A 12,137-nucleotide genomic window follows, 5' to 3' on the forward strand; every position below is an offset into this window, starting at 1 on the left:
AAGCCCTATTGAGATTGCTACTGTAGTGAAGGTGATCCCCTGCGTTACACGCTACATTACGGTACCCTCTGTATGCACCGTCCCCCCCACCTGTGAAATGCCCGCCGCACTCCGAGCTGCATCCAATCAGAGCTGCAGCAGTGAGCGCGTCATCCTGTTCTCCCCCAGTGATTTGCTTATTGAATAAAGGTACATTTTTTTGTTCACATTTACCTGTTTATTAAAATTGCTGTCAATGTTCATTAAAATGAGCCCTCTGGTGTTTTTCTGTCCAAAAAAAATAATAAGACAGTGTCTTATTATCGGGGAAACACGGTATGTACTGGCTACATTGTCAGTAACCAAGAAAGAGAAGGCATGAAAATGAAGCAGCTGACAAATGCATTGTGTAAAAGTAGGATTTTAGCCAGAGAAAGCAGGAGTACTGTGGCTCCCTAATTGCCTCGAGGACCAAGTGTAACCTTTAGTGTTTAAAGGCATTCATAACCTGGCCCTCCTCTCCCTGCTTTGTAGTGTGTGTACACACACACACACACACACACACACACACACACACACACACACACACACACACACACACACACACACACACACACTCACTCTCTCTCTCTCTCTCTCTCTCTCTCTCTCTCTCTCTCTCTCTCTCTCACACACACACTCTTCTCCCCCTCTCTCCCACTTCCACTGCCTTTCCTGCACACCTGGAATGCTCTCCCTCCTTGTCTTTGTCTCCCACCTTCTCTGGCTTCCTTCAGATCCTGGCCAAAATCCTGCTTCTACAGGAAGCCTTTGCCAGCTGCTTAATTTTGGTGCTTTCTCCTTGTTGGTTATTTCCAGTGTAGCCAGCACGTAGCTTGTTTGTAGATGGGTGTTTGCAGGTTAGTTATGTCCCTCATTGACTGTGAGCTCCTTCAGAGCAGGGATCATCTTCGGCCTTTCATTGTGTATCCCTCTGCCTAATTAAACACCATGTGGTGTACAGTAAGTGCTGAATAAATGTTTATTGGCTGACCAGTCCTGGACAAGTCACTTTCCTCTACAGGACTCAGTTTGCTGATCTATAGAATGGAAGGATTGGTGTAGGTGGATTCTAAGGCTTGTCTTTAACATAATGTGGTTGTTAGCCTATTCAAGACATGGTGTGATGTTTTATTTTATAGTGTACATTGTATTTTCATAGCAGTACAGACTTGTGCACATGCAGAAGGGGAGATAGTTTGGGTTAAGAAATGTCATATTTTGTTAAAAATGAAAGCCTCATTGTTTTTATGTAGGTAACAAAAACTTTTCTTTTTCAGCTAGATTGATACACATTGCTCAAAGATTGTGTGTAAAAGAAATGCCATTCTCAGGGGCAGTTAGGTGGTGCAATGAAAAGAGCACCAGCCCTGGAGTCAGGAGGACTTGAATTCAAATCCAGCTTCAGATCCTTAACACTTACTAGCTGTGTGACCTTGGGCAGGTCACTTAATCCCAATTGTCTTGCCTTTCCCCTTCCAAAAGAAAAAAAAAAGAAATACCACTGTCAGGCAAGTGGGCTTAGAACATTTTTTTTTCCTCACACAGGTGCAAGTGGCATGAAAAAAATGATATTCTCTTTTGTGCTTTGGCTGTCTGCAAGAAGATTGCGTAAGTGCAGGGTTGGGAAGGGGCCGCCCTGGGTGCGTCTTGTGTCCTGAGTTTTAGGTCCTTTCTTGGGCTGCCTCTGGCTAGCCTCCTAGGTGAGTTCTCCCAGCCTTCTCTTAACACTTTGCTAAACACCAGCTTCTTTTGGTCCTGGTGTTCTGCAGCTGCTCTCACCTGCTTCTCTTCTCATCTTTGCCTTGCCTGCCCAAGGCCCTGGCCTCCCTGCCACATACAGGGGAAAGCCTGCAGTTGGCTAAAACTTATTCACGGCGCCGGGGGAGGGAGGGGTGAGATCTGGCAGTCTAGAGGATCCTCTCTCGCAAAAGCCATTTTAGGGATTTTTGAATTTTCAAGAAAGAGTGTATTTTCCACTGAAGGTTAATTCACAAATTCACCCTCAAATTCTTTGCTGATTTTACATGCATGGTTTTCTTAGCACATGCAAGTCATGTGGTGCTTTGACTTTAAGGGTGATCTTGGAGAAGGGAAAACATCTTTTTGCTATCAGAGGGATTTTGAAGACCTCATGTCAGCAGGTCATGGGCAGCAAGGTGCAGTGGCTCTCATTAGCATGTCCCCTTTCTGCTGAGCAGTTGATGTGCCTTTGGATGTGGGCAGTGTCTGCCATCTTTGCCTTGCCCTGCCTTGTCTTCTGCATCGTTACTGAGCCATTGAGTCAACAAATCTTCATAAATTTTGCTTCAAATCCTAGGGAAGAGGATTTTTATTCCTTTATTCTTTAATATTATAGTACTATACTAACTTTTTATTCCTGGAAAAAAGTTTTTAAGTTACCTGACAATCGTCTGTACCCTGGCCTTACATATTACGCTTTGAAATGACTTTTCAGAACTCATTGGTGTAGCAAATCACTGAGGGGGTAGAGACCAACCCCTTAAAATTGATAAGGATCTTTGTATAATACAAGTGTATCCAAGACCCAGGGGGTCATTTGTGTATTGCCATATACAATAAAACACCAGCATTACAGAAAACTAGACATCTTCTTAGAGTTGCTATCACACAATTATACATGTATCTGGTATTAATAGTTTTTGTGGTGTATTTTCCACAGTAAATAATTCATATAAATATAGGAATACTACAGCATTTTAATATTCAGATTTCTTAACAAGATCTCTGCCTTCTGAAGTTGTTTTTTGATATTGGAAAGTTAATGGATGTTTACCCTTAGTAAGAATATGCAGCTGGGCATGATGGTATCTGCCTGCCATCTCTGCTGACAGGAAGGTTGAGGCTGGTGCAGTTCTAAGCTACATTGAGCAAAAGCCAGTTACTGTGCACACTTGAGTTCGGTACCAATTTGATGAGCCCCCAGACACTGGGAGCTACAGGCTGACAAGAGAGGACCTAAAGATCCCAGGGTGAAAATGCCTCGAGTCACGCTTTTGTGTTGATTGGTGGTGGGTTGGGCCCCTGAATGGCCTCTGTGCTTCTAGCCTAAGAGAGACTGGGAGAGACAGGCAGCCTGTCACATCATCTTCCTTTAATTGAGTCCAGCATAAAACTGAAATTTCATTATGATGATGTAAGAAAATAATTATAACATCTGAGTTGGAAAATCATCTCAGGGGGACCTAGTCCAACTCTTGCCCGAGAGGAATCTCCTCTGTGTCATCCCAACAAATGTCTGTCCAACCTTTTCTTGGAAGATCTCGGTGATGAGCCTCTGAAGGCAGCCTTAATCTATCAGGACTTTATATACTGAGCTGAAATCTTCCTCTGATTTTAACCCACTGTTCCTGCCTTTTGTTCTCTGAGACTAAGAAAAATGAGCCTAATTTCTTTCCCACATTATAACCTTTACATTGAAGGCTGCTATCCCATCCCTCCTCAGCCTCCCATCGTTTCTCCTTGCCTTGCTCTCTGCTGATGATCTTTGCTTTTATTTCACTGAAACAAGTGAGGCCTCTTCTCCCTTCCTCATGTCACATTCTTCAGGAGGCTTTCCTGCTTTTACCCCATCTCTCATCAAGAAGTGGCCATTCTCCTTGCCAGGCACACCCTTCTGTGTGCTCCCTTGGTGTCATCTCCCCATCTCCTCCAAAAGATTGCCCTTTTTACTCCTTTCTCCAGTGTTCAGTCTCTCCCAGTCTGTTGGCTTTCCCTGCTACCTACAGACACAGCCCTACCAGCTATCATTCTTGGCTAAACTTCACAAAACAGGCACTTCTGCTTCCATTCTTCTTACTCTTACCTTCCTCAAGTCTAACTTCCCTCATTCCCTGAAATTATCCTCTTTGAAGGCAAGGTAGCAATACTCTCTTAATTACTGGGTCTCATGGCCTTCTCTTAATTCTCCTCCATCACCAGGCTGAGGAGCCTTTGATGTTCTCAGTCACTTTCTCCTGGATAATCTGTTCTCTAGGTTTTTATGACATAGGTCTCTCCTCTGTTTCTTTCCTACCTGTGGGACTCCTCCCTTTCAGTCTTCTTTCAGGGATCTTGCAGGCCACAGCCCCTAATGTAGGCAGACACCAAGGCCCTGCCCTAGGTCCTCCCCTTCTGTCCCATCTCACTTGGCAGTCTTTATCAGTCCCTATGGAGTCAGTTGGCATCAATACACAGGAGATCCCCAGATTAACATGGCTTGTTCTGAGCCTCTCATAGCTTTAGTGTCATGTGACCAGCTACCTTTTAGATACCTTGAATTAAACGACCTGGAAGCATCTCAAATGCAATATGTATGAAGCAAAATGCATCCCATTCTCCCCAAATCCTCCCTTCATTTGAACCTTACTGACCTTGAAGGGTATTGCCATCCTCCCAGTTACTGGGGCTAACAAGCTTGGTGTCATCCTCCCCTCCTTCCTCACATCCCACATAGTGAATCCATTGTGCTTTCTTGTTCCCATCTTCACACTGTCTCCCACCCGTGCCCCCTTCCCTCTGATCATAGCTCCCACTTTAGTGTGGGCCCCCACCACGTGGACTATTGTAGGTAGGAGCCTTCTACTTAGTCTTTCTGTGCTCAGCTCCTAAAGTGATTTCCTAAAGCACAGGTCTGACCACATCACATTCCTGCTCCATAAACTCCTTTTGCCTCCAAGATAAAACATAAAATATTCTCTGATGTATAAAACCTTTCACTTTCTGCCTTTACTTTTCTAGTCTTCTTGTACTTTACAACCTATATTCTGCAGTCAAGCCATGCCAGCCTATATGCTGATCCTTCCCCATGCCATTGCCTGACTCTGTGGCTTTTTATTGACTGACCCTTATCCCTGGAACATTCTGAAATTACATTCCACCAGCTCTCTGTATAGCTTATGTGTGCAGTTACTCACATCTTGTCTTCCCCATTAGACTGTGAGCTCTTTGGGGTCAGGAACATAATATACTCTTAATAAAGGCTTGTTGATTATCTACCATGTCTTTCCTGAATCTTTTTTCAGTAGGCTTAGTTCCCTACTTCTTTCAGCTAGTCTTTAGTCAATGTTATTATTCTCCTCTTCTTTAGACATATCACTTCTTTAGACTTAACACTCTTTCTAATGAATATTGTGAGAGATTTTGCTATTTTTATTGCATTCCTCTGGTATACCAGCCTAGTAACCTCAGATAATGAAACCAGGTTGGTATGGCATGACCAGAACCCCTTTGCTTGCTTAGGAAGGTTGGTGGTTATGAAATAGATCATGGGGGTCATGGGTTTAAAGTTAGAAGGGACTTCCAGAGAGGCCAGCTGAGGCTTTGGCGTTCAAGGCCAGCTAGTCCAGCCTCCTCTCCTGACAGGTGACATGACAAGGGCCATGGAGGCTCAAGAGCCACAGTTAATCTGCACATGGACTGCACCTATACCCATTCTCTCAGATATTCCATTTCAGTACATCTGCTCTCAGTGTAAGATTGCCAGGAATTTAAGTTTATAGTTTGGTGGAATCCATCTACTTTTTTTTTTAATCAGGGCCATTCCTAACACGTCTTCTGTTTTGTATACATTTCCAAAATTATAGGCGGTAGTTTGTCAGTTACATCTACCGGTTTTGTTTTTTTTCTTAGCATCCTGGGTTTCAATCGATTTGGGACTTGGACTCATCAAAGACAGCTAAGTCATTTAGCTCATTTATTTTGGGTTTCAGTTCCCTGTTGACCTCTTTTGAGCTAGCCTTTGCAGTTAGAAGATGTTCCTTGTTGAAGAGGGAGGGGAGAGAGGGTTTTTGTCACTATCCTCTCCACCCTGAGTAGGGATCCTGTTGCTTCTTGAGCTCTGCATCTGCAGAGCTTCAGCTGGTTCTGGGCTTTAGTGTTCCTGCAGTGCATTCTGTTCTGTCTTTAGCCTGTTGCCTCTCCTCTTCCCTCTTCTCTACAGTGTCTTTTAAAAATCTGAGTTAGTGAGTTCTCAGTACTTCCATGTGGTCTTTTAGACTCTCTCCTTATCCATCATCTGAATCCTTTGTATTTTTGTTGTCACAATATGGTGCTTTTGTATTCTTCTCATTTGGGGACAATTTTCCTCTTATGATTATAGGCCGCAGAATACCCCTTGTCTTTTTTCTGAATTTCTTGAAGTCTCTTATCTCAAATCTAGGGTATGTATACCCAGCTTTCTTCTGTTTATCTCTCAAATATTTTTAAAAAGAAAGAATTTTGAGAGAGATTTGTTATAAATGGAGATTTTCTAATATTAAACTTTTTTTTTTTAAGATATTGCATCAGTAATTCCCTAGGTACTCTTTTTGGAATTCCCCTCACAGAAGCTCATGTACCACTGCAGGATTATGAAGCCAGTAACAGTGTAAATCCCAAAATGGTGGTGCTGGATGCAGGGCGTTTCCAGGTAAGTATGTTATGGAGCTTAATAGAGAAGAATCAAAACAGCTCTGGAAATCACCTAACTTTATAGAGTGGACTTATTTACTCTGAGGTTCAGGCTAGAATCTGCCAATTAAACTTGATTAGCTCTCTCCCTTCTCTTCAACGTTTTTCTAGATCTAGGCACAGAACTTGACTTTTTAGAGTCCATGTGTCTTCTGCCCTCTCTCCTTCTTTTAATCTAGTTTTTGAAATTAAAATATACATTCAATTAAGTTTTCCTTTTCCAGAAACAATTAAAGTTATAGACAATCTAAAAATGATTAGGATTCAAATGGATATTTTATTTTGTCTCAATATGGATCTTCACAATTTTCTGGAAGTGTACCTAAAATAATGCCACATTGATAAAATCTGAGAGCATTAGGGATGAGCTCCAGGGGAAAGAATCCAATTTTGTCAGATTTCCTTCTTTGCTTACAACCCATTTCATGCTACTAACAGGCCCTTGAAACTGTTGCAAAGTATTAGCCTAAGAAGAGGGATTGTCTACTGGGATAGAGTCTGAATTGAATTTAAAGTCAATAAATAGAAGTAATTTGAAATCTAAAATGTCTGGCATTTACCTTTAGCACAACCCAGATTTGCTAATGAACTGCTTGTAGGTAAAAGTTGTATACTTATCTGGGATGTTGAAAAATTTTGGAGGTTTTATCTAGTATGCTTTTACCATGAGCAGACAGAATGCCTTTCAGCCTGCTGGCTTGTCTCCTCCCCTGACCAAGAACACATTATAATCCTGTTCTTCTGTCTTACAGAAACTGAGAGTTGATAATCCTCCTTTTTCCAGCTCTCCTCTTGAAGAACAGAGATCTAACACATCCACCTGTAAGTCACCTGCGTTTTGGAGGGGAGCATGGAAGGGGCATTGGCGATGAGGTTATGTGTTTGCCTCTGGTTTGGTTAGCTCTCAGTCACAAGAAGTCTGTCTAAATTGGCCAGTCCCAGGATATAGAAGTATATCCTATACTTTGGAAGGGGATTTTATGAACTGGAGAACTGTGTTAATATTAATTTTTCTCCCTTTTCAAAAATATCTAATTTTGTGGGTTGTTTGTAGAACACTAAGCAGTTTGAACGTAAGATCTTTATATCCAGACCTACTCTCTGCTGAGTTCCAGTCCTACATCCCAAATTGGCTGTGGGATATTTCCAACTTCATGTCCCATAGTCATCTCAAATTCAGCATATCTCAAACAGAACTTATCTTGCTCTCCCTTTCTCCACAAAACTCCATCCTTGGTCCTACCTTCTCTATCTCTGTTGAGGCCACCACTATCCTCCCAGGCTCATGTAAGTATGCCCCCTGAATCATCCTCAGCTCTCCACTCTCCCTACAGATCCAGTTATTTGACAAGTATTATTGGCCACATCTCTTATCTGCGCTCTTCTCTCCCCTTACGTGGCTACCATCTAGTTCATTGCCTTATTGCCTCTCATCTGGATAAATGTGATGCCTCTTACTTGTTCTCTCTGCCCCAAATCTCTCCTCTCGACAAACCATTCTCCCTACTGCTATCAGAGTAATATTACTAAAACCCAGAGCCAACTGTATATTCCTCCTCAATCCAGGGGCTCCTCATTACATTGAGTATAGAAACATACACTATTCTGTTTGATATTTAAAGCTCTTTATGATTGGGCTCCAACCTGCCTTTCTGGAATTACTCTATTTCCCTGTCTTTATGAACCCTGTAATCCAGACAAAATAGACTCTCTCTTGTCTTCCTGTTCTTTCCCATCACCCTCCCATTCATGGAATTAACTTTCCTTGCCTTTCTCTTAGAATTTTTAGCTTTCTTCACATCTCATCTCAGGTGCTACCTTCTCCTTGAAGACTTTCCTGATTCACTTTTATTAGTGGGAATAGAAAATGCTTTCTGTTGTCACTTTTACAAGTGACTGGACAGACAGTTCATCAAGAGCCCTTAATTCCTTTGGCAGCCACAATTTTTGATATGATAATGATACATCTTACTTCAGAAACTATCTAAAATCTTATCCCCTACTAGAACCTAAAGACACCAATGTATTACATTGCAACTGTTGAATTTCAGACAACACTATAAAAGCTGGCACAGTAAGATGCTTGACCACCTTTATATCCCAAGATTAGAATTACTATTTAACTCCAGAAGACCATGAGACTCAGACTTGGGAATCTCCTTCTCTTATGTTCTCCTTCATTTTGTGGCCAGCTCCAGAGGCCCCTCAGTTCAGGCTCACTATTTCTAGTTGTTATAGGGGAGTAGGAGGCAGCTAATCAGATGAGAAATCCTTTTCTAGTAAAAGAATAGAGACGTTTAATTTCTTTTCTTTATGTTGTCATCATCTTAGGTGACTGTCCATCTGGGGTGAAAACCACTGGCAAGACAAGCAATGTTCGGGGAAGAGGCATCACCCGTCTGCTGGAGAGCATATCTAATTCTTCTGGCAACTTCCAGAAACTCCCAAATTGTGAGACTCCACTCTCTCCTTATGTGCCCCAGAAGGATGAATGCAGATCTTTCTCCTCCTTATCCTAAGAATGGGACCTTTTTCAGTCTCTGCAAGAAGCAGCAGGCCCTAAGCCCCTTCCATAATCAGTACACTTGAACAAACAAATCTTCACATTGATTTTCCTTCCACGGGAGAAACTTTAATTTGGAAAGAAATCCTGTTCATAAATTAAAACTTGTTTGTAGTTTGGGAAGGAATTGGCAGCTTTGTTTTATTATTATTATTATTATTGTTACTAGAGCATTTCATTTTCTGAATGTATGGTGGGAATAGTATTAAAGTTTGAAGTGGCTTATAAAAAAAAACGAATACAAGCCAGGTCTGTTGTTTTAAGAAGAAAGGAGCTGGGTTGGGGGCAGCTTTATAAACATGCTTTTTGCCTGTACCATTAGAATAAATGGAAGTCTGTCTGTTATCATGGAAGTGAAAACAGTGTTAATGTTCTCCTTTTCCCCTTTACAATATGTGAAGCCTCTCACTCGTGGGCACCCCTCTTTGTAAATATCCAGGAGGGTCCCTAGTGGAGGGAATAAGGGGCTGTGAACACACAGCACTCGAGTCTTTAACAGATGCAAACTCTGGCAATGCAGAAAGGGTTTATTATTAGAATGGAACATTTTGTTCATAGACAAACTAAGAGTTTTATGCCTTTTGAAGCCTTTTTCTGAAAATAGCGTCCTTTTTGCATACATTCACACCTTATTTTTCTGGAGCCCATGGCCCAGCAGTGGGGGTCTCTGTACCTCAGCTTGTGGTGCTGGCAGTGAGCACAGTCAGTGCAGACGAGAGTGGGGGACGGACCTTGGATTTCTGCAGTGTTAACTCTAGTCAGATTTTCTGCTGTGGGCCGTAGGTCAGAGAAAATCACTTGAGACAGAATCCTGAAGGACCTCATAATTTGAATTCACTCCTGGGTACCAAAATGTGAAAATGGAGGAAATTATCTTACTCCCATTTTTATAGTCAGTGCCTTGGGAAAAGGGTTACAGATGACACTTCTTGCAGCTGTATTCTAACTTATAAACCTGCTGCTCTGAGATCTTCAGGTTACAGTAGACTGAGATGTCCAATGGTCTAGACGGTGATTGCTCCTTATTTCTCACTGCTTTAAAAGATGAGTGAATGAAAAAAACATTTATTAAATGCTTATTGTATGCGAAGTGCTGTGCTAATAAATGAGAGAGATACAAATAGAAAAAGACAGACCTTGCTTTTAAGAAGCTTGCATCCCATTAAAGGAAAATAACACCCATAGAAAGCTTAGACTTCAGGTCAGATGGAAAGGCCAAGTGGTCCTTAGAGGGCAACAACAAAAAGGATGATCATTCATCTTTAGGGTTATTTCCATTGATAAAACCATCTCTCTTTCTGATGTGTAACCATGTAAGCCATTTTAACACATGAAGCGTAGGGAAAGCACCTTTTCTCTCAACCAATTCCTAGCATTTCCACATAGTGAAATATAGAGTTTCTGTGGGAAGATACTATTCTTAAAGTATCAAGAAAATGTATTTTTAAGAATGTAGGTTAGGGGGGCGGCTAGGTGGTGCAGTGAATAGAGCACCAACCCTGGAGTCAGGAAGACCCGAGTTCAAATGTGACCTCAGACAACACAAAAACCTAGCCGTGTGACCTTGGGCACGTCACTTAACCCCAATTGCCCTCCAAAAAGAATGTAATTAAAATTGCAGGTTAAAATATTCTAAAGTCAACTTTATCTGAAAGTTAATGTCAGCATTATTTGAGATGGAGTTCCCAGTACAAACAAGGATGTAAAACAGGGATTCCCACACACCTCACTCTCAATCAATATAGCTTTATAAATGACTAGAACAAAATTAAGAATACAGATATTGACAAAGAAGACAAAATAATCCTCATTTGCAAATGGACATGACGGTCTACTTAGAAACCAGTAGCCTTTGTAAGAGGGCCAGATAGAAGAGCCACAAAAATCCCCAGCTTCTCTATATAGTGCTAACAGTTAATGTTAAGGAACAAAAGCCTCCAGGTAATTAAAGTCAGTGTCAGAAAGATCATGTGCCAAAGCTCCTGTTTCCTCAGGGAGTGCATCCTCAGAGATGTTTTGCTTTTCATATACAAGTCAGACCAGCTGGGCTCTCCAATTTCTTTGCCAATAATCAGATAATAGACCCCCGCCTTGACCTTTATTACACCTCTCTCCAACCTCCCTTTTAGTGGTAGGCACACAGACACCATCAAAAAGGGACAAGCCCGTCATATAGCCTCGGAGGGAATTATAGTACATGTAGCACGGTACAGTAATGAATGCTTTTAATGAGCCAGATGCATCTGAATAGGTCAAATTATGTTGTTTCACCCTGCTTAGAAAGGGCAGGGCAGTAAGTAATGGCCATCAAAATAAAACTAATTTTGGTACTTAAAATTATTTTATGTGTACTACTTTATTTCCTTACTGATTCTGGATAAATAAGTATTGTTTAAAATATGAAAGACATTCCAAAATGAAAGTGAGCATTGTGGTCTTTTTTTTAATCAATATTTTTTGATTTAAGTTTGGAATTACATTGTGGTGTCTCAGTAGCTCATGATATAGAAAAATTTATTAAGCTAGACTATTGTATAGAATAAAAGTAATATTCTAGCTTATACTATATATGTATGTGCATGTATATGTACACACACACACACACACACACACACACACATACAGAGATTTCTGGTTTACCCCGGGATTTTATCGTATACGTTGAAGCAGCGTTGTATAGTAGGGAAAATGTTTGGCTTGGGCTTGAGAACATTTGGGTTCTGACCTTACTTTCCGTATGACCCTAAGCAAGTCAGTCACTTCCCATCTGGATGCCTCAGGAGATGTCCCTGCATTTATCTCTGCATCACTCAGGTTGGTTACAGTGACTGTGTTAGCTGACATTTATATAGCACTCATCAGCACTGGGAAGGAAGTCCTCACAAACCAATAAAATTATAGCTCTGTCGCCTATCAGCATTTAACGTGTACAGCACTGACAAGTTGCATTTATACTTTAAGGTTTTATATGTTATTTCGTCTAAGCCTCTTAGATTCATGAAGTAGGTGCTATTGTTTTCCCCATTTTACAGATGAGGGAACTGGGGATAGCAGGTTAAGCAACTTGTAACAGTCACAAAATTAGGGATTTCTGATGACTGGATTC

General features: G+C 41.4%; 1 protein-coding gene across 1 annotated transcript in view; it reads left to right on the forward strand.

The window, feature by feature from the left end:
- MAEL (maelstrom spermatogenic transposon silencer) overlaps nucleotides 1-9,545 on the forward strand; it is a 38,881-nt gene extending 29,336 nt beyond the window's left edge. Inside the window, exons 9-12 of the mRNA XM_069094535.1 lie at nucleotides 1,567-1,629; nucleotides 6,295-6,427; nucleotides 7,221-7,290; nucleotides 8,800-9,545. Coding sequence (XP_068950636.1) covers nucleotides 1,567-1,629; nucleotides 6,295-6,427; nucleotides 7,221-7,290; nucleotides 8,800-8,987 — 454 coding nt within the window. The 3' untranslated portion in view covers nucleotides 8,988-9,545. The remainder of the gene's footprint in view (nucleotides 1-1,566; nucleotides 1,630-6,294; nucleotides 6,428-7,220; nucleotides 7,291-8,799) is intronic.
- Nucleotides 9,546-12,137: the final 2,592 nt, after the last annotated feature.

This window comes from Petaurus breviceps, unplaced genomic scaffold (genome assembly GCF_028583685.1).
Source record: "Petaurus breviceps papuanus isolate PSGF00001 unplaced genomic scaffold, PetGlider_PUasm1.0 220, whole genome shotgun sequence".
NCBI lineage: Eukaryota > Metazoa > Chordata > Mammalia > Diprotodontia > Petauridae > Petaurus > Petaurus breviceps.